The sequence below is a fragment of the Chiloscyllium plagiosum genome, chromosome 14 (genome assembly GCF_004010195.1).
Source record: "Chiloscyllium plagiosum isolate BGI_BamShark_2017 chromosome 14, ASM401019v2, whole genome shotgun sequence".
Taxonomy (NCBI): Eukaryota; Metazoa; Chordata; class Chondrichthyes; order Orectolobiformes; family Hemiscylliidae; genus Chiloscyllium; species Chiloscyllium plagiosum.
Genome location: NC_057723.1, coordinates 70,979,826 through 71,003,699, shown reverse-complemented (window position 1 = coordinate 71,003,699; position 23,874 = coordinate 70,979,826). Strand labels below are relative to the sequence as shown.

At 38.8% G+C, this 23,874-nt stretch overlaps 1 protein-coding gene across 1 annotated transcript in view; it reads right to left on the bottom strand.

Moving 5' to 3' along the window:
* Positions 1-19,938, bottom strand: part of LOC122556859 (transcription factor SOX-30-like) — a 35,933-nt gene extending 15,995 nt beyond the window's left edge. Inside the window, exons 1-4 of the mRNA XM_043704113.1 lie at positions 19,896-19,938; positions 12,144-12,561; positions 8,982-9,221; positions 6,899-7,087 (exon numbers count right to left, since the gene is read on the bottom strand). Coding sequence (XP_043560048.1) covers positions 6,899-7,087; positions 8,982-9,221; positions 12,144-12,561; positions 19,896-19,919 — 871 coding nt within the window. The 5' untranslated portion in view covers positions 19,920-19,938. The remainder of the gene's footprint in view (positions 1-6,898; positions 7,088-8,981; positions 9,222-12,143; positions 12,562-19,895) is intronic.
* Positions 19,939-23,874: the final 3,936 nt, after the last annotated feature.

Below are 23,874 nucleotides of genomic sequence, written 5' to 3'. Positions count from 1 at the left end.
ACTTCACCACCTTGCCCCTGTGTTCCCCCTTTATCTGCAGCTCCAGTCCTGAAGAAGGGTTACACCTGAAATGCCAACTTCTCCACCTCCTGATGCTGCCTGGCTTGATGTGTTCTTCCAGCCTCCTGCCTGTCTACTTTGGATTCCCGCATCTGCAGTTTATTTTTGTCTCAGATCAGGTAAGGACATCAGATTTCTTTCTCTAAAGGGCATTAGTGAACCAGTTGGGGGTTTTTAACAAAGATGAAGAACAGTCACATCATTATTTTAGAACTTTTAAAAGTTGAACTCAATTTTCATCATCTGCAATGGTGGGATTTGAATTCATGTTTCTACGGCATTAGCCAGGGCTCTGGTTTACTAGTCCAATGACATTGTCACATACCCTACCATTCCCTGTGTCTCCAACTCTGCTTTACAAATATTCAATAACTCTGCTTGTAGTATCTTTTCTGAAGGATAATCATATTAGTCTTGAAACATTAACTGTTTCTTTTTCCACAGATCTGCTGAGTACCTCCATTATTTTCAGTGTTTGTTTCAGATTTCCAGCATCTGCAGTAACTTGCTTTTATTTGACTAGTTAGGAGACTTGACATATAGGCAAAAAGGTTACAGCAATAGTGGCATCCCTCAGAAACCCTTCTATGTCCAACTTATATAAATGTAGATGCAGATTGGAGAGATAGGAATAATAACAATCAAAGTTTACTGATTAATCTAAATTAGAGGATATTTCAAATTGTGAAGAAGAATGTGCAGAAATTGCAAAGGGACGTGGGCAAAGCAACATAGTGAAACTGGTACAGAGGGAAAAATAATGAAGGGGTTGAAAGGGATAAATGCAAAATGAAAAGCTTTGACTTCATGTCACTTTTTAATCAATATTTAAATTATGCTTAGCTTATACGTTGCTCAGGTTTCTGTTGGAGTGCTTCATTTAGTTCAGGGTACCTGACTGCAGTAAGAATTCAATTTGTGTTGCAGATGAGATAGATTGAGGGCATATTTGAATCATACCAGGATTCAAAGAAAGGATCAGAATATTGCTGCTGCCAAGTGTGGATCCCACTGCCTGATGCCAGAAGTGTAATTACATTGTGAGTTGTGTCATATGTGATAAGCATGCATGCAGGGAGTGTTCACTAGATGCTAGAGACAAATCACATGTCAATCAGCACATCATGTCGATTTGAGACTTCTAGTAGCACAGTGACAGTGTCCTGGCCTCTGAGACAGAAGGCCCAAATTCACATTCCACCTGCTTCAGAGGTGTTCCGTAACATATCTATAATGGTTGATTGAGCAATATCTATAATGTTGATTTAACTCTAATGTTGCCATTTTGTAGCTCAACGTTTCAGCTAGCTCCATCTGGTAGACATACACAGTTGAATACATGTTCAGCAGCAGTTAGAATTCAATCGTCTTAAAGGGAGCATCAACTTGCTGATTGAATTTTACCAACTCAGTTATATCTTTAGAAGAGTTTGCTGGTTTTCAGAATTGGTTGAAGTTTCTGAAGTCTACATCAAGTGGTTTAACATGTGCTAAGGATCAGAGACACTATACAAAGAACTCACTCCCCAACATAAATATAGCTATTTTCACTTTCTTTGGCTAGCAAATGACAGGAAGAATTAAAAGAAATCCTGCACAGCAAGACAGGCCACTTGAAGAGGGAGGAGGGGAGGATATGAAGAGCTTTCAGTAGGAGACTATATCTGCTGAGGATGTTCAGGGACCAATTCTTCTCCCTAATGATCACCATTGCATGAACGATAACCCTGAGACACTTTATTCACAAAGAGATTAATACATGGCACTCTGCCTTGCCAGAGAGAAGCAAGTGTTATGCACACAAAGCAGGTGATACACTTTGTAGGTGTTGCCTGGCAACTCTGGGATAAAGTACAGTTGAATGAAATTCCACTTCTTCAACATCTAGCTGGTGTGCGGCATTGCATGCAAGTCGTTGTTTGGTATCCTGGCAACAATCATGATGCTTCTTTCTGCAGTAGTCTGCTATTTCAGCCAGAACAAAATGGAATGAAGATTGTCATCCTAAGAGAGGATATCAGGTTTATGCTCCACAAGGTCACAGCCTCTCCTTCAGAGCTCCACCTAGGAACTGTGGCAAGACAGATTGCTGGACTGCTATGACACCCCAGAAGCTCCTTTGAACAATGGTATCAACATATATATTGCAGTTACCTGTACCTGTGTGGCAGCAAGTTGAGCTTGCATGGCAGAAGTCTAGGTTCTGGTTTAGAAACTGGAAACTGTGCCATCAGAATATATTAACATGGCTGGATCTGCAAGTATTGACATGAAGTTGACCAGTACTTCCATGTTGGAGAAGATGGACTCCAGAGGCCCGTGTAAGGTTGGTAATGCACAGCTCAACACTCCTTGATATTAACTCCAGGCTTTCTGGCAAGTTTGTCAATACATCAAGCATTTCACTGTTCATACCCTTCAGCCTTTTACAGAGAGAACTGCATTAAAGTCCATTGTGTGGTGTCCACCACTATCAGTAACTTCATTTCAGCTGGTGGTCTCCCCACCACTGCCTCCAAATTCATAGTCTCCTAATCCCACACAACTCACTTCTACCTCCTTCCCAAAATCTACAAACAGGACTGCTTGGGCAGATTCATTAATTCTGCTTGCTCCCACCCCATGGAATTCATCTCTTCCCATCTTGACTCGATTTTTTTTCATCTTTCCAGTGCCTTCTACTTACATTCATGATTTCTCTCCCGCTTTACGTCAGTTTCAGAATTTCCCGTTCATGGGTCTAGCTGCCTTCCCTTTATCATTGACGCGCAATCCCCCTACACATCCATCCCCCATAAGGATGGTCTAATTCTTCTTGGAAAAAAGGCCTGAACCGTCCCCATCCACCACCACCCTCCCCTGTCTGGCTGAGCTTGTCCTCACTATGAACAACTTCTCCTTTAACTCCTCTCACTTCCTTCAGATCAAATGTGTGGCCATGTGGACCTGCATGGGCCCCAGTTATGCCTGTGTTTTAAGGGATATGTGGAATATTCCTTGTTTCAGTCTTACTCCAGACTCCACCCACAACACTTTCTCTGGTTATATCAATGGCATCATCAGTGCTACTTCCCTCTCTTGTCCTGAATTGGGAAAGTTTATCTACTTCATTTTCAATTTCCACCCTACTCTCACCTTCACTTGGTCCATCTCTGAAGCCTTCATTTCCTTCCTCAGCATGTCTTTTTCCAATTCTGGGCACAGGCTGGCCACAAATATCCACAAAAACCCACTGACTCCCACAGTTACCTTGACTATACATCCTCATACCTTGCTTCCTGTACCTACACTTTACCTGCACTTCACACAATCTAGTCTCCTGTATTTACTGCTCACATACGGTCTACTTTACATTAGGGAAACAAAGTGCAGGCTGGGTGACTGCTTTGCAGGACATCTATGTTTTGTCCGCAAGAAATACCCTGAGCTTCCAGTTGCCTGATATTTCAAAACACCACCTTGTTCCCTATCCAACATTGCTGTCTAAGGCTTGCTGCAGTGTTCCATCGAAGGTCAGCACAAGCCGGAAGAACAGGACCTCATTTTCTATATGGGAATACTACAGCCTTCTGGACTTAATATTAAGTTCAACAATTTTAGGGCCTGACGCCATGTTCTTACACCAACCTCCACGCATCAGACCTTGTCGTCACATAGCTTGCTACCTCATACACTTTTTGTCAGCTACTTATAGTCCATTAGCAGCTCTTCATTCCCCCAGGTGGGCTTTAAATTACTCCTTCATCTGTCTTACTGATTTTCTCTCTCTTTGGGTTCTACCTCCATCCATCGTTTGCTCTCCCCCTTTCCCCCACCCAAACTTCTGCATAAATATAAACCTTTTCCAAGCTACCGTCAGTTCTGAAGAAGAGTCACTGGACCTGAAACATTAACTCTGACTTTACTTCACAAATGCTGCCACAACTCCTGAGTTTTACCAGCAATTCTGTTTTTGTTTCTGATTTCCAGCATCCATAGTTCTTTTTCCATTAAATCCTCATCTGACTGTGGAAGAACTCATACACAAATTCATGCTCTGGTAATCTGGTACTTGTATTGCCTTTCTCCTGCCCAGGCTGGAGGCCACTTATGTCCCATATCTCACCATGCACAGATCCCACTTCTAAGCTTTCCTTTACAGTATGTGTAATGTCAGTATCCGAGCTGGTAACGAGGTATGACAGTGACTGACAATGTTTCTTTTTATCGTTATTTTCTTGTTCTTCAGTTCTTTGTCTTCCATAACTGCCTGGATAACAGACTTGGGTATCTGAAAAGTACAAGTGCAGAGTTTGCGAAGAGGAGAGGGAGAAACCAAGGAATGCATGCTTACACCATCTGCACCTTGCAAGTCAGAAGAGATTATTAAATGAAGGGAAATAGGATTGTAAAGTGGAGTAAGTGCAAGCATATTATCAGCTTCAGTGACAGTAGCTCTGCCATTGCCCTGGTCTCAGCCATTACTGCTCAATGATGGTGAGCACTGACTTCTCCAAGGGAGAAAGGAATGTCACCTTAGTAACTGTTGCCTAAGGTTGCACACCACCTTGTCCTACAAGAGAGACAGAAATGTGTAAGAGGGTGTAATAAGCTTTGATTGGGTGACGAGATTACCATCACTGACTAAGTGGCAATGTGTGCAAGCTGCGAGTTGTGTGAGTTATGAGGCTTGGATCAGTGCAAAGGATAGAAGGTGAGGTACAGGAGCAGCAGTACCACCTGCAAAATGTACTGCAAAACTTTACCCAGGCTCCTTAGGTAGCATCTTCTAAACCCATGAACACTCCCATTTTGAAAGAGAAGGACAGATGCATGGGAACATCATCATTTGCAAAATCCCCCCTCCCCCCCAAGTCACTCACTATCCTGATTTGGAAATATATTGCCTTTCCTTTAACTGTTGCTGGATGGATATCCCAAACTTGCTCCCAAACAGAAGATCTACCTAGACCCAATGGACGTGTCAAAGAGGACGGACCTCCACCACCTTTTCAAGAGTAATCAGGGATGGTTAATAATAAATGATGGTCCAATCAATGAAGCACATGTTCCCTCAATGAGTTAAAGAAAAATTAAGAAAGCAAGATGTGAGTACAATTAACAGAGAATGATGATCAATGAATGTTGAAGATGCAATTCACTGAGTCATGTGAGAGTCTACTGGCACAGTTGGTAAAACATTAAGATGCATTTTATGACCACTGTGATATCTTTTCTAAAACCTCAGAACTTGACACCTTCTCAATGTCTAATTTCTCTAATTTCCCTTGAATACGTTCAGCCCGGCTGTTGCACTGAGTGGTCCCTTTAAGACTTCTGCCAGGCCATGCACGTTACCAGTTTGTTTTCTGCATGGCATATTCCAGATTCCTGTGCGATCTTGCATATGTGTAATATAAAGAGAGCACTGACCTGAGATTAGTCACTATAATTATCTGATCCTATTGCCTTTGCAAACATTGGATGATCTCGTCCCATGTGTGATATCTGACCTACTCTCCTCCTCTTGCAGCAAGACCTCCAGTTCAGTAAAAAATAAATGGGAAGCAAAAGTTCTGCTTGGTCAGTAGCCTGATCAGTTTTCCTCAGTAAACCACTGGAGGCAATCACAGAACTGGTAATTTCTTGTTTTTTAATATACCTTAATTTGAAGCCAGGACAACAGCTCTCTCATCTTTTCCTGTCCAAAACAGTTCTGCAGGTTGCTGCTAACCCATGCTTGTCTCCCTTCTGCTCACCTCCTCACTCCAATTTCTGGGCTGTGTTCAGCTGAAATTTCTATTCCTTGACCAATGAAGAGCATCGGGTCACCCAGACAGTGATGACATCTTGGAGGTTTTGAGCAAAAGAGATCTGAGTTTCAACTTCCAGGCAGGCTCTGGTCTTCGTCTACAGACAGATGTTGCAGGCATGAGACCAATTTTAATTTGAATGAAGGGAGGAACAGAGGATTAGAGTCAGGGGAAGGGAATAATGGGAAGTGATAATAACAGGTTAGGAACAGGGAGGTGATAGCGAGACAGGAGGAGGAGAGGGAGAAGTGAGGGAAAGGTGGATGGGAAGCAGTTGGGAAGGGAGAAGTGAAGAAAGGGTTCAGGGAGAGGGGGGAGTGAAGAAAGGGGACAGGGAGAGGGAAAGTGGGAAAGAAGAGAAACAGAGATTGAAATTATTAAATAAATAAATCATAAGCAAATATAAAGCATTGAGGGATAAATAAAGACAAGAAAGAAAGCAAGGAAAGAATTGGGAGACTCTTTAGGCATCAATAGAAATGATCATAATTGATGTCGGCCTCAGTCAGAACGTTGGGTTGGAGATGGGCACTGAGTGTTGGATGGGCTGGGAGGAAGTGAAAAAAGGTAGAAGTGGAGAGGGGACTATGAGAAATGGGTGAAGAAGGGAAGAATCTACCTCAGAGAAAGGGAGGTAGCCAGTTATCTGTTTAGGCTTCAATGGGGTAACAGGAAAAAGTGCATGATTTTTGCTCCTTAATGAAGATTCATTTTCTGTGAACACATAGCCACACCTTCCTTTGGCCTCTTAAATTGCAGACTTCATTTGCTCACCATTTTGTAAATATGGTTACCATATTTTTGTGGCTTTACATGTGGTCCCTTTTGCAGTGGTTCTCTCTGACCAAGAAATGAGTTTTGCAATCATAAAGATAGACTGGATGGCTATCACGCAGCATATGGTGTCACATCACTTCCTTGAACATCCTTTTCTATGCTTTATACTCATACCATTGGAATCTGGAGCTTACGCATCATTTTTATTACATAATAGATGTGTTGAACTACACTGTTTAACACACACAATTATAAATTTCACAACTTACCAATAACTGATGGACGGTTGACATTTGTTTGTAAATTCGGAATAACTACTGAGTAGGTGGCAGGCCGATAGGGGTAAATGGTTGCTGGAGTTGTCGAAACAATATTTTGACCACTGCCAGGAAAAACGTTTGAAGGAACACCCAATGCAAATCGTTTTTTTTTCCCTGGTCGTGGCTGGTACACCCATCCTAAGGGGAAAAAGTAATGTAGTAAATTATAGTATGAAATTTGCACCTATTCAGATGTTAAACTAAGTGGACAAATTTCATTATTTAATAGTTTGATAAAATAAACATCATTAATGCACTTACTGAGTGTTAGATAGGTTTGGTTGGTTGAGTGGTGGATTGGAGCCCTTAAGATTTTGGACCTAAGCCTCAGTAGGATCATTGTGCTTTTTCTTCTCTGAAAACTGATAATATTTAAAAGCACGTCGGACAGCTAGAGTTTCATTATAAGGACTACTGTCATTGCATGGTATGGTGTCAAATGTAATTTCTTCAGAAGACTTCTGATGGTTGATAACAAAGTGGAGTTCAGTATTACGTCATGCAAGAATCTTAGGTCAAATAAGATGAGTCTCTGCTTCTGATCTTTTAATGATCATTTTCATTTTGTTTTACGCAATGGTACTCTTTCTTTCTGTCAGGTATTTGCAGGGTGTGAGTTAATACAATTAATCCGTTTCAATCTGGGCCTTTCAAAATTACCCTTCTAGAATAATGATCCTACAATCTTCTCATAATTCATTTTTAATACTCACAGGGTAAGTTAGAGAGTAACTCTCTTTAATGTTTCATCAGTGTGTGACTTACAACGCCAACATGCATGTATAGAGCACCTTTGACACAATGAATTATGCTAATGTGTTAGAACTGGGTAGTACTTCTCAAAGGGGGGCTGGAAATTCAGCCTCAGATGTAGGTGCAAATCTTGATTCATGGCTCAAACCTACAACCTTTTATTGCAATGCATTATTTGCAGTGCCATGACTGATCATCATCAGAGGGAACCTGATATTCTCTTACTTTATCTCAGTATTTATGATGGAGCACAGGATCCATGTTTTCTCAGCCAAAAGTGAATTTATTGAGATAATTCTCCAACAAAAAAGACATTTTTAAGTGGCAACAAATATAGTAGAGAGAATGCTTGATGATGATGCCATCTGGAAAACTATTAAGATTCTTCTATGCCTTACGACATTTGAAATTTTCTAAATAAGTATAGTTCATGCGCTTCTCATAATATTTTTACATAGACATTAGAGGAATACTTTCATGAAAATTATGACTCAGATTTGCTTTCTGTTTCAGGTTTTAACTCTTCAAGCTGAATTTTAACATCAAAACTGGGTGGATTAGAGTTGTGCTGAAAATGTGTTGCTGGAAAAGCGCAGCAGGTCAGGCAGCATCCAGGGAACAGGAGAATCGACGTTTCGGGCATAAGCCCTTCTTCAGGATTAGAGTTGTATAAGGTACAAATGTTTTAAAAAATGTCACAACTCAACACACCTAAAAGTTTCAACAGAGGCAGGACAATAAAAAAATAGAGGGCAGCAGATCTACTTCTAGGAGGTGAGGAGGCAAATTAAATGATCTTAATGCAGCAGACCTTCCAATCTGGTGGCTAAAGGGAGGCAGGGACATCATATAGTAATGTGCGTTTATAGCACACTTTCTGCGCCAGGAAGAGCAGGAGTGCTTCCCCCCACCCCCAGGTACATTAACTCGCCTTCTCCCCCATAAAAAAGTTTGCTAGAATTGGGATTTGGACCACTTCCTTGGAGCAGACCATCTTCACACCATTCTAAGCACTGGGGGGTGGGCAGACATACAGCACTTACTCCTACAGCCTATTGCTGAATTCAACCCAAAAGGGGTGAAAGGCAAACCTGTCAATCAGAGTGACTCCTGAGTCAGGAACCTGTTAACCATAAAAGACGTATGCTTTGGAGATTTAAAAAAAACTAAACTCCCAGTCTCCCCAGAACTGTCTAATCCTCCCCTGCTATTATCCAAGACTTCACCTTCACTTCAAGATAAAAACAAATCTACATATTCTAACTAGCTTTTAACTCACCAGGAAATTCTTCCCTGTGTTTTTCTTTTATCTTTTGTGCTTCATCATAATAGGGTTTCTTCTGTTCTTCAGTCAGTTTGTTCCACTCCAGGCCGAGTTGGACACTAATTTCAGCATTATTTGCATTGGGGTTTGCCTTGGCTAACGAAGGTCTGTGAATTCGAGCCCAAACCATAAATGCATTCATTGGCCGTTTTATATGCCCACTTCTGTCTTTGGAGGGTGGCATATCATTGATTTCTAAAGCCAGAACAAAGGGAGTAACTGTACAGATGGTTGAAAAAAATTGTGTCATCAGAGTAATGTAGCATGTTAAAGATTTTTTTTAAAAAGCCTTTAAAATCCTGAAAGCACTAAATTTTTGTCTGTGTGTTGGGTGTACAAAGTTTCAAGAATGCCCAGCTGCGTGAACTCAGTCTTTAAAGTGGCTGTCAGAACAGTAGATTTTTGGTCTGGTGGTAGGGGAGATACATTAGAACTCACTAACAAATCACAGAATGAGTGCACAGGCTGTTAGGCACAGACGCTGAGCATAAGGCCTACTTTGGTATAACATCACAGTATGAAGTTTCGGAAAAAAAGTGGGAATATTATATGCCTACCAACCTCACCTTTCATACTTTCTCTCCACACACACTCCTCATGCCTCATCCATGCCAACCCAATGGGTCTCCATCCCACATCATCTCATTCCCATGCCAACTCATGCCCCCCCCGACCATACGCATATCCTCCACACCAGTCTGTGCCAGTTTACCCACTCCTGTAGTCCTATGCCAACATAGTGATAATTAATGCTAACCCATGATCTCCATCCACCATCTGTTGACCTTAAATCAAGTATGCATTGCACCTGGTAGCCACTTTTGACAAATATCAGGATCCATAGAGAGATACAGCAAAATAAGATTCCATAACATTCGAAAAGTCTATTGTAGACTTAAGTCTATTGAAAAAAAACACCCTCATTCAAAAAACCATTAACTATATTTACATTTCTTCAGCAACATCATATCAGGGCTAAATTTAAATGACTGATGGATTTGGATTTGCCTTCTCTGTGAATCACGGCCCACCCTTTTCCCATACCAGCAAAAATTGGATCTGTCAGAAATGGGGAGGGAATCTTTTATGCCATTTTTACAGTATCTTCTTGACTCCAGAGAAATTTGACCTTGTATGTGTCAGTCAAAAATCTTCAATCTGGTAGGTTAGAGTGCTCAAATATTTTTCTGTTTTGTTTGTAACTGCATAGTAGAGGCACTAGATTACAGCAAGTCTCCATGAAAACTCTGTAGGCAACTGTGATCAACAGCCAGTGCCATTCCTTTGTTGCTGGCAGCAAAGTCTGGGCCACTAACTGCAGCTTTGAGAAGCCTGTATCCACTTAGTAAATTCACAAAGATTGCACTTATACCTACTTAGCCATCAACATGATTATCGTCCTGCCAGAAGAAGAGGAGGTCAAGTTGGTTCCAAGATAAGATGGATCCTAACATGGCCTTGGAACTATGTGAAGCCACTATAGCAAATTCACCCAATATTCGAGCTATACAAGCTAGCAGTATTATAGGGCATTGTTGATGAATAACTAACCAGGTTCACAAATGGAAGTTGGTCCCCGTCACTGGAGTCAAGAGTGTGGTGCTGGAAAAGCACAACAGATCAGGCAGTATCCAAGGAGCAGGAAAATCAATATTTCGGATATAAGCCCTTCGTCAAGAATTCCTGATGAAGGGCTTATGCCCAAATGTCGATTCTCCTGCTCCTCGGATGCTGCCTGATCTGCTGTGCTTTTTCAGCACCACATCTCAACTCTGAAATCCAGCATCTGCAGTCCGCATTTTCTCCCTGTCACTGGGGATTAGAATTGCTACCATACTTCAATACTCTTTAAGTAATTTCCCTAATGTCATAAGTAGCCTATGCTGGATGCTCTGAACTTGAAACCTGTAAACTTTTTAAATTGCAGAAGTATCACAAAGTTATTTCAATTTCAATCAACCTATACCTAATCTCTCTGAGTTTAGAAAAGTGGAATATACTCTTGATGACAGAGTGCATATTGCACTGCCCAACAGATGGACAGAATTCAATTAACCTGGTTTGGGACCTCTTAAACATGCTGAGGTGTTTGTCTGCATAATAGACACTTGATTAATCTACAAATAAATATATATAAAAGTGTTGGATTTAGCCTATGGGGTACCGAGTAAACTTGAAAATCTTGGTTTAATTCTGGTCAATGCAAACAAATGATTTCAGGTATGGAATAAAGGTGAAATTAGAGTGGTTTCAGAATTTGCATGAGGAAGCTTAGGATAATCCATCTCTGAAAATGTGAAACTGGAGGGTTCAGTGAAAGCTCGGTTCTGATTTATCCTAATCACGTGCAGTCAGTTCTGTTCTAGCGTGGTAGTTCTGATCTCATGCAATCCTGTGTTACAAGAAAGTCATATAATAGCAGCACTATCTAAGTTAATGGGGCCGGAATCGCATTATAACCAGTACAAGCTTTAAAACGTTATGCTTTAGAAACAGTGTCTCAAATTCGTCATCGTATTATACCAAAATTGTGTTAATGAAATGTGTGTTGCAGCAGAATGACCTATAATTGCCAAAGCTTGGACTTGAAGAATGGCCACGTCAGTTACGTGCTACGGGCAGCCTTGGCACAATAACCCAAAAGTAGATTTTGTCCACAAGAGAGGAATAACAAGGGAACTAAAGTTGGTAGAAAATCTGCAGTGAGAAATATTTGTTAATACGTTTAATTTATGATCCTATAACTTGTTTAAGCTCTCTAAAATGTATGGGTTCTTCAAACTTTCATTTTCTCATGAATATTTATTAAGCTTCTAATGTGCATATGTTGCAACAGAAAAAAAATTAAAGTGCCATTAAAAGGTTGTGACAATAATAATTGCTCATATATTTTAAAACAATAAGTATAAACTTCTCAACCTAGGATAAGCAGCAACATGCTACTCTGACACTGTTGATGTCGCAGTACTACACACCAACAAAATATGTATGATTTGTCTGCATATATGATTAAGATTGTGGCTGATTTAGCAAAATGTTCATTTTGATGTTAAAAATACCCCTCAAGAATGTACTGCACTCAAAATAAAATTCAACAGCCGTTATATAAAAAAGTACCTGCTTCTGTAGGAGGAACAGTAAGGGGAACATTTATAGTATTGATTTTCAAGGATGGATCCACTTGCGTCTGTAGCCTGATGTCGCCCAGATTGTTTGATGCTAGTGGTCCAGATAATTTGGCAAATTTGACCACATCACATGTGGAAGATGATCCTTGAAGTTGAAGTTTGATTCCAGGTGGAAGTGGGTGTAAAGTAATAGGCAGTTTTAGATCACTATGTTGTGATCCATCAGTCCCATTCAGATCCTTCAAGAACAATAAATCTTTAGTCTGTTGAGTTCCTCGGTTGGAACTAGAAGGTTTATAATGCTCATCATCTTCTAATTTTATCTTTTCAGTCACATGTTGGCCAGCAATATTTTGATCACCAAAGTCTTTTCTTGAGTTTAACCCTGAAACAAACTTATTTTCACTCTGAAAAACAAATAGAAAATTATGTCATATTAAAGCGAAAATATGGAATGCTATAATTAGTTTGGTGACTCAATTAATTAAAAGGGCCAACATATATTGTGAAACTATTCTGTAGGAACTAGATACTCTGAGGTTATTCCAAGCCCACACAGTGGGGGCTCAAGAAAGCAGTGAGATGTGGAGATTGATATCAAAGTCACAAACCTGCAATGAGGAATAAACAGCCAGAAAGCTATCTCTGAATCAGTATGGTGACTCCTGATAGAAACACAATGCATATGGATGCTTTGTTAAGAACAAGATTCAGAATGTGATCCATGGGTGAACTGTTTGTTGAGACACATGGTCAATGTTGGCACATGAATTATATGCCAGCAAAAGCAAATGCTGTAAGAATGGAACTTTTAAATTTGTTTTTGATAGTTACCAAGTTAAGAAGATACTGCAGAACACTACTACCCAATTAATCTCTTAAGCGAGGCAAGTAAAATCATAAAGAAGGTTAGGGTGTAGTGAGTACATTACAATAAAGACAGCAATGGCACGGATCAGTAATAACATTATGTGCCACTTTCAACATTACTTGCTGCTTTTGCTTTTATGTTCATGTGAAGACCATCATAAAAAAAAATTCAACAGGAAAGACTAAGGCTTTCAGGCTGCTGCTTCTCCACCTCCTTGTTCAATATTGCATTAATATCAAAGCAGCTCCCAGTGATGTTTCTCAAATGTGGCATGGCTCAAGAGTTTTCAATGAGTGAGGCTCAAGAGTTTTCAATGAGTGAGACTCAACTTTGAATATCTCAACATAATTAATGTTTTCAAGGTATCAAAGTTACAAATCAGGTAAGAGAACAATTTCTAATAAGACGTTCTTTTGAGCTTTCTGTTTCCTTTTATTATTAATTTATCTCAAAACGAAGGCAAATTAAGCAAATATCTATATAATGCCACATCTAATCCTATATTGGGAACTGTGACACCTGGTTATGTTACAGGACAAGTAAATTCAAATCCCTGTTTTAATAATCTAGTATAATGAGTTTAAATGCCACCTGGCAATCTGGGAATCCAAATTCAGCTAATTAAATAAATCTTCATGCCTCTTTTAGTTTGTTTATTCACTAACCCTCTAGGCTGACTACCCACACAGTGTCTATCATAAACATAAGATCATCCAAATCTGTAAAAACCTCTAAAACTGCACCAAGTCCCATCCCTTTATCACTCCTAATCCTCTACATTAAGTGAAGTTTTGATTTTAATTCGCATCCGCGTTTCAAATCTCTTCATGTTTTCAAGGCGAATTAGAGATGGAAAATAAAGGCCAATTTTGATGCTTACATTGTGAATATTTGACAAATTTTCTTCATTGTGTTGTTTTCACACTAGCTTTATTACTATCTGTACTGCTAAGGCTTAACTCTGTTCCTAATCAGATAGTTATCCAGCTTTTTCTTAAGTATCTTTAACAGCAGCCGTCAGTTGAGCTTGAGATACAAAACTATGGGAACCTGATATGATAGATTGATGAAAGAGTGTATAAGTGACTGAGTATGCCTAATGTGCTCGTCAAGTTGAGAAATGCTAGTATTCAGACATGGAATTAGTTTAATTTTGTTTCAACAGTGCTGGGATTGTTGACTTTTATCCAAGACGTTTCTGCCCAGTGATGAGAAAATATCTGCTTCAAGTCATAGTAGTACTACTAAGCAACAATGAAATCAATGGTGAGTAAAATCACTCAAGTGTGAATTCTGGTCCATTCTGAATGAAATTTGTTTCCACTTGGTGGGTTAGGTCATAATTAGGTCTGATATTGCATGAATTAGCAAAACAGTCTCATCTATTGGCTGTCTTAAATAACTGAAAATATTGGTAAATTTCATTATATGTTGTCCTGAACAACTTTGTTAATAACTTGAATGATATCAGCAGGTTTATGGACTTCCTTGATTTCTCATTATGTAAAGGTGCTTGGTGTTGTACTGTACCAATACAGAACAGAATATAGAGTTGTTTGTGTATTGAGTTATCTGATCTTAGTTGGGATGAATCACATTGATCACAATCTCAGTGAGTTAGTGATGGAGATATAAGGAAAAGTCCAGAATTCCCAATTTTACTTTTGAGTGACACCAACTGGAAAACATACAGATACTTAATTTGATTTATTGTAGTCACATGTACCTGAGTACAGTGAGAAACTTTGTTTTGCCAGCAGTACAGATAGAACATAGCAACAAGGACATACAGATCATAAGGTGCTTAGACAGACTGAGGCGTAAAGATTTACGGTTGCACAGGAGTGTGCAAAGCAAGATCTACATTAGCAAGACCAACATTATTTGAAGTTAGAGAGCTCCATTCAACAGTCTAATGACAGCAGAGAAGGAAGCTGTTCTTGAACCAGTTGGTGCAAGTGTTTAAGCTTCTATATCTTCTACCTGAAGGAAGAGTTTGGAAGCGAGCATTACTGGTGAAGCAGGGGTCTTTGATGTTGGTAACCTTTCGGGGGCAATGAGAAGTGCAAATGGAGTCCACGGATGTGAGTTTGGCTTCCATGATGGTCTGGGCTGTGCACACAACCTTCTGCAGTTTATTACGGTCCTGGGCAGAGCATTTGCCATACTAGCCACCTGGAAGGAATGCTTTCTCTGGTGCATCTGTAAAAGTTGGTGACGGTGCTTATAGACATGCTGAATTTTCTAAGTTGTCTGAGGAAGAAGAGGCATTGTTGTGCCTTTCTGACCGTTGCATCTACATGGGAGGTCCAGGATAGATTGTTGGTTATCGTCACTCCTAGGAACTTGTTACTTTCGACCCTGTCCACTTCAGCTCCGTTGATGTAGATAGGGTTGTGTCCTCCTCCTTTCTTGCTGAAGTGAATTATCGGTTCTTTGGTTTTGCCAACTTTGAGAGAGAGGTTGTAGCCATTGCACCATGACATCATGCATTCTATCTCCTTTCCATATTCTGACTCATCGTTATTTAATATCTGTCCTACCAAACTTGTAGATGATGCTCATATGGAATTTGGGTTCACAGCTGTGCGTGTGTAGGAAGTACAGCTGGGGGCTGAGAACACATCCTTGCTGGGGTGCCAGTGCTGAGGACTGTCATGGAAGAGGTGCTTTTGGCTGTCTCCACTGATTGCAGTTTGTGGATCAGGAAACTGAGGATCCAGTTGTAGAGGGCAGAGCTGAGACCTAGGTCTTGCAATTTTGAGATTAGTCTGGTCGGATTTATGGGATTGAAGGCGGAGCTGTGGTTGATGAGTGAAAGCCTGATGTAGATCATATATTGGGCCAGGATAAAATCAAAATCAACTATTGTTTAATTCCTGGCATTCGCTGTCCTACCACTCTATTAAATAGTTGTAAGCACAGATTGTCTTCGATTCATTCATGAGCAAAATGTTCTGAACAGCTGATGGTAGCTCTGGAACAATGCTCTTCCATGAATCTCTATCTTCAGAAGGGGAGAGGAGAAAAGGGAAAGAGCAGAAGAAGAGGTCAAAAATAATACGAGACGCACTGCGTTGACCACCTAAAGAAATTGTTGAACTAATTGACATACCATCCTGACTTGGAACTACAGTATATCATTGTTCCTTCATTGTTACTGGGTCAAAATCCTGTTGTCCCTTTATCTCACCAATTGCAGTGGTTCAAGAAGGCAACTCACCACCAGCTTTTCAAGAGAGATTAGGGATGGGCAATAAATGATAGCCCAACCAGCAATGCCTTCATCCCATGAATGAGAAAAATGTGATCTAGCACTGGGAAAGGGACTGATTGTGCTATTCCATACACGTGGTGCAATATAGGAAAATAATGTTAATAAGCACCATAGTTATGGTTTGGACTGTCATCATTTGCAAAGGATTATATACTGTCACTGCATTACTAACCTAAATTCAACTGAAATTATACTTGTCAGGGTGAACAACTTCTTGAAATATGTCAACTGCAGCTCTGTGTATGCCAGAGAGAATTTTTATTTACTCGAGCTCAGTTTAAGAGGTCTTTTTGATAGATGGAGTGTTCTGCATCAGAAAGTGGAGAAATAATAAAGTTCACAAATAAAAAAAAATGGCATTTCGAACTCTTTTTGGAGACTATTTTGATATGAAGCTACCTACATTTGTACTGACATAAGTACAGTTATTCATCTATAGATGTAACAATAGCTCTAATTACTTTGCTCTGTTGTTTCTTCAATGAGATGAAGAACTATGTTCAGAGAATGGTTCTAATATATATATTTTTGCAGCTTTAACAGAGTGAGCCTTTCATCATTACGTACGAAAGTCAACTTATCTAATTCTTCCCTCTCTTGAGTAATTGCTGAATTAATCCTATTCATTAAAACTACAGATGTTGCTCCCAATCAATGTTGTAATGCTTTGGACCTGATTTAACCTTTGCACAAGTGCATGGGTTTTGAATAGTTAAAATTAAGCCCTTTGTTTCAAACTATACACAGTGTGTAACACAATATTTTAAAAACTACTTTATGTGTACAAATTGAAATTAGCCTTGCATACAAATGCAGTAATAGCATGTAGTTATAAAAATTGAGGTACTACATCTGCTTGAAGCCTACAAGGACACTATTGTAAGGATTTAGTGCTTTGTGCACAAGGCTTTTGTGCAGGAACTTCAGGTTGACTAATACCCCACGCTCACCAGTGAGAAAGCTCATTGGATCAAACACCAATTAGGTACTATACTTAAATGCTATATGGGTGAGTATATCATCTAATTAGGAAACTTACAATTGAAGTTTCACCCTACCTGTCTCTGACTGATTGGCAACCTGAGTAGAGTTGTAGTGTGTGTCAATTGGAGGACAAGGTTGCACAGCCATAAAGAGCTGCATTGGCGAACAGATTAGTCCTTTTTTTTGTTGAGCTGGAGGGGAGACAGTGAGAGGTTGGAGGCAAGGGTATTAGGGTGGCTTTTCCTGCCACTGAATGCACCCAGATTGAGGCAAATGGAGAACAATTCCATCCCAAACTCAGGATACCTTGGTTTCCCTGTCCAGAAACCAATTACTTTACTTACCTTGCCAAGATTTCTTCGTCAGCTCCTCCCAAACATTTGGTCTCTATCATCTAACAGATCAAAGCCAATGGGGATACTGGAATATCATCGCTTCTAGGCTTGTATTCAGGTCATGTACCCTCATTATGAGGATATGAAACTGTTCCTTTATGGTCATCCAGCCAAAATGCAGAAATTGCCTACCTAACAGCACTGTATAGATTAAAGCAATTCAAGGAGAAGGCTCACGACCACTATCTTTTGCCAATAATGATCAGAGCCCCAAAATTATTACTATATATCATGCCCTTTTCTGAAACTAGGGATTTATATGGATTCATACAAACCTCAACTTCTACAGACAATGTGTGTAATTGTAAATTTTTTGATGCACCAATTTTTGGACACATTTGATCTGGCCCGTTTTTCTGCTGTCAATGCTTTGACATTACACTACAAATAACTGAAGCTTCTGTTGGATTTACAACAACCTGTGTTGAAGAGGCTGAAGCAATCACCTATTTATCATGAATTCAATAATCAGGAAACATTGTGCTATATGCACAAATCCGATGGGCCCACAGAGAAGCAACACTTAAAAGGACTTGTATCTCTATCTCCTTTCAAGAACAGCTATTTATTACGAGTGTGAGATCACTGAATGTATCATACACGATCGAAATGTGAGTCAGAGAAGGATAACGAGTGTTTATAATTGTATAAAGATGAAGTTGGTATTTTAAGAGAAATTGCTTTCAAGAAGGTATGGTAGAAACAAAGTTAAATTTGAATACGCTTAAAATTACCAAAGGAACAGAAAGACAAACCATTTGGTTTTTCCAGCCTTCTCCACCATTCTGTCTGATTATGGTTGATCTGTACCGCTCCTCTTACTATCAAACCTTTCTCTATATCCTCATTTATAACATTTCCCAGTCTTAAAATTGCCACTGAATTAGCATCTGTATTAAATACTCCCACCAAGGTACCAGAGTTATCATATGTTGAAGGAAAAGATGTTTGTTTCTAATTTCTTTGGAGGTAAAAACATCTTGCTCAAGGCTTTCTATTGAATTTTCCTCTTACAATATGTTAAAAAAAAGATGGTTGATTCTTTGTATTACTTAATTATTTGTTCCTTACTTGAGAAAGTAAGGCCTTCATTTAACAATCAATGTTCTAAATTTCTAACTTAAAGTCTCAAAAATTAAGATCAATAATTATTAATTTTCTTCACTTGATAAAGGTAACAATTGATGATAGGTGATTAAGACAAGATTCATTGCAGAAATCAAAGTTTTACCCACAATGCCCCCACTAACAGTTTTGACAGGACTGTGAACCATTTACCAACTTTGTATTTACTTATAGGCACCAAGCCTCAACCTGTAGGAATAATCTGTCCTATTTTATCTAACTTCCTTAAAAATTCACAATGTCAAGTTTTGATATGCCCAAATGAAATATATTTACATGATAAAATGAAGAGAAACCCACAACTTTGTGGTATATAGCTCTATTAATTCTGGTATTGTCATTTTATCAAACTAGATTCTGAACTTTAAAATTTCAATTATTGTTGTCAAACACAATATAATGTCCTTTACAAGCCAACCTGTTTGCTCCTAAAAAGAGACAAATACTATTGGTCCACAAAGGTTTATTTTGTCATAAACTGTGCATGCTCATACTAATGATCAATTCTTAGGTTAGTTATTATAGATTGTAGTTAATGTATATTCTAATGTGCATTAAGCAACACCTTGCCTCCAAATGCATATTGAGGATTCCTTCACTTCCTCATGGATAATAAAACAGGATGCCACTGTGATCTTAGCTAAGTAACTGTAGGTGTCATCTGAAGTTTATGTGGCAAAATGAATTATTGAAATCTGAGCGTCAAAGCACAATGAGGAGCAGATTATTCAGTTTAAACAAGAGTACAAGGAACAAATCTCTCAAATGGAGGTATCTTCCACAGGATTGATGTAGAAGAACATATGAACAAAAGATGTTGTACTTTCAATGCTCCACCATAATCCGAAAATATGAAATATAAGAATACAATCCAATATGCCAAAGGATAGCTAAAGAGGGAATCTTGTTGCATAGGCTCAAGCACAAAAATGGAAAAAGTAGCCTCTTTTTTTGCATTATCACAAGAGTGGTTGTCTTAGCAGATCCAATTGATACAAGATGCATGCCATTGTGAAAATCCAGTAGTTCTGTTCTATATCATGCCAAGATGTTGCCGTTTATATTTCTGCAGAGTCAACTGAAGGTTACCTTCAGGGAAATGTGGGGAACCATCCATTGGCACTCTAGCCGATGTGCCATTCATCCTGAAAATGATCCTGTGGAGGGTATCTCCATTGAAGATTTCTCCCAAAGTTCACAGATAGGTGTAAATGTAATCTGTAAATAAGAAAGCATGAAATGAGAAAAGGCCCTTCAGGCCATCAATGCTTTTTCTCCCCCAAAATCCATGTGCAATCCATTCTAGTACGGGCACCATCAAATGTATTTATTTACTTCAGGCAATGTTTTCTGGCAAAATCTCTCCCTGACATTCATTCAATCAAGGAAAATGTCAAAAAATCCAATTCTGTTAACACATTCTTATTGACTTCAAACCTATTTCCATGCCGGCATTTATCCTGCTTTTTTTGAGAAGCGAAATGCTTTACATAAAATATACTTTTTATGATGATTCTATCCCATATCCACTGTTCTGTGGGGAGAAGATCCTCCAGTTTAATTCCGTAGTTGCAGTTCAGGTTCTGTGCTCACACAGTCAACTTACATATTATTCAAACTTAACATTTTGAGGGGCTGTACACGATCAGTCTTCTTTTCTCCAACCAAAACAGTTCTGCAACTGTATTCATCCTTGTTACTCTTCTCTGATCTCTCCATTGTGTATCAATTCCATTTGAAGGCAGCATGGTTTACGTGTAAAACTCTAAAATTGATCTTAGTAACTAGAAAGTTAAGATAATTTGGCTTGTTTATCCTACTCGTAGTTATCTTCTGATATTTTGTCAATAAAAGCAAACTAATGATCCACTTCATGTTCTCATATGTATATTACCTTATGTTTAAACACATAACACCCATTCCATTCGCCATTCACTTAACTTGTTCAAGTTGCACATGTGTGCTCTCTGTTGTCTTATGTCTTATAGGTGAAAGATCAGTATACAACATATCTTTAAAGGACATGTGCATGATACTATCGCTGTATCATACCATGAGATCTAATGGTATAAAGATCTAGCTCTTCATCTTCTTGAGGTCCTTTTCAGCATGTCATGCTAAAAAAAGCGTACGACAGTTGATATTCAAATTGCTTAGCTTTAGCCCAGGCACACTATATATATCAGGAGCTATATAAAAGGTTATTGAATCTTTCAGTACTACGTTATCTCATTCTTATGTCACAGGTAATATAAGTATCACCTCACCAGGTATCTAACTGAACATAAAAAGCGTATAACTCTAACTATGACAGAACATGAAGGCAGAACAGATCCCAGTGAACAGTGATGGCCCTTTATGGTGAAATGACTCCTAGATACCACATAATACAACATCATGGTGGTATCCTGGTGTTAAGCAGCAGTATCTGCTTGTAAAAGAATCTAGAACCTCGTCTGCAATACCTTGGAAACTCCACTGAAAATCACACAGCCCTGGTCTTAAAGCATTCAGAAGACAGCAGCAAGTTTATGTGAGTACTGATCTGCAAGTAAAATATCATGGAGGCAAACTAATCTTATTTCTATTTAAATTTAAAGATCCATCAAGCTATTAGTCCTATACTGCTTTTACAAGAATAATATTAGCTTGCTCCGTCACTTAAAAATAATGTATGCATCCAAAAAAATTCAAACATGCTTAACATTAAAATAAAGTCAGTGGATATTGTCAATTTAATTACAGGCACCTCCTGGTTGGAAAAATAGTATTTTATTTTTATGTACAGGAGCTAACAAAAGTACCATTGATCAGGTACAAATACTTAGCTCGAGGATTACAAGGGCCAAACACATCTGGATTTGCAGCATTTGCCATTTACAAATAAATAACTCCCAAATATCACATCATACCACAACATGCTGGCAATTTATATATTAACCAAGATAGCTGAAAGGTCAGGCCTATTGCAGACAGCACCACCATGGTTGAAAAAGTAGAATGGTAGATCAGGTAAATCAAGTTGTTATGAACCAGACCAAACACCCTTCAAATATATCACAGAGATAGCCTAGACCCTAACTTTAATCTTATTTACAGGCAAGTGTAAGGTACTGTATTTCAGATGTAATTTGATTAATTACACTACTCAGTTTTAAGCAAAGCACACTTTATCTTTACCCTATACAGTTAAAGAATAAATAAACGAAAGAGGAATTGGTATAATTTTAACTCGAGTGGAAAATTTAACAGAATATTAGATTATTTAATTACTAAACAGAAACTGTTCCAATATGGTAACACTCCATCAATGCACCATTGGCAAAGTCGAGAGTGTGGTGCTGGAAAAGCATAGCAGGTCAGGCAGCATCCAAGGAGCAGGAATTGATGTTTCGGATATAAGCTCTTCATCAGGAATAAGCCCTTCATCACTGGAGAAGGCAAGTTCAAAAAAAGATATTGTCTCACATACAATGTTACTCCAGTCCAGGAGAAAAGAATATCAAGAGAAAATTCTGGTAGAGAGAGAGAGAAAACTCAAGCATTTTGCCATAGCAAGTGAGATGTACAGCAAATTCAAAACCCCAACAACTACTGAAAGCAAAACTAAAACCTTGGCTCTGTGGGAGGCAGACTCCACCCATTCATGCAGCTTCTGTTACAGCTTTAAAATAAAACTCCAAGGCCTCTCAAGATGTTTACTTTATTGGCTTTGAACAGACAGCCATCACCTATGGCTCAGAACCTCTCTTAAAAAGGACAAAATATATCTCTAAAAGCCATAATTTCATTGTACCCCCCACCCTTAAAAATGGACCATTAATACATAAAGTCAGCTTCATTTATAAAAACTCCCAGTCTTACGTTATTATACACTACAATACATACTCACTATATTGATCCTAAGCATGCAAACGTTCAACACTAAAGTCCATTTTAGTCCATTTTTTCCACCACCGAACATCTTTGCCTTCCTTCATCAAAGTCATGACGCCATTACGTTTTCTTATCTTGCCATGTGTATAATTTTCAAATTAAATGACTGTAACAATAAACTCCGTCTAAACAATCTTGTATTTTAATCTTTAAATTTCTCCAAAAACATTAAGGAATGATAATCAATATATAGATACATTACTGGCAACATAAATGTTGAAATGTTGCAACGTCAAAATTGAACATCAGGGTCTCCTTCTCAATTGAGGACTATTTTTGTTGATTAATATTTAGCTTCCTGGAAAGATACCCAGATGTCTTTTTTTTTGTTGTCATCTTCTTGCCAGAGTACAGCATCAATACCTACATACTCGCATGGATAGCCACCTTGAATGGCTTTGCAAATTAGGTGTGGTTAACACTGGGGCGGTGGTTAACACAGCTTTCAGGCTGTCAAATGCTTTCTGATATTCCTCTGTCCACTGAAACTTTTTGCACTTCTTCAACAAGTCGGTCAGTTCATACAAAATTTAGTATAAATTTTTGACAAAAACCTTATAGTACTTTCCTCTTTATTGATGGTATGGGAAATTCCCCAATAATCTTTATTTTCACATCCAGTGGAGCTATCAGGCCATGTTCAATGATGTGGCCTAGGATTGTGACTCGGGCTTTTGCAAACTCATTCTTTGCCAGGTTTATCACCAAACCCGCCTTCTGAAGTTGATTAAACAATTCTGATAGTTGCTCCTTCCATGTGTGAGTAACAATCACCAGATTAGTTACTCTAGAAATGACTTTATTGATTAGTCTTTGAAATGTAGCTGGTGCATTTTTCATATCAAATAAGTTATAGAATCATAGAGTTATATAGCATGGAAACAGACCATGAAGATGTGGGTGTACTGTATCTTTAAGAGAGTTAGAAGCTAGCAGAACTACGTGACAACACCAAGTGTTCTCAATAAGGTAACAATGTAATACTTGGTTGAACAACTCGATTAGCTGGGTTTCCTGGAGACAAAAACATTTTTGAATTAGTCCAATCAGTTTAATTATGCCCTGAAAAATACCAAAATCCAATCAAGCTTCAATTGAGTATACCGACAATCTTAAAAGCCAATGACACAAT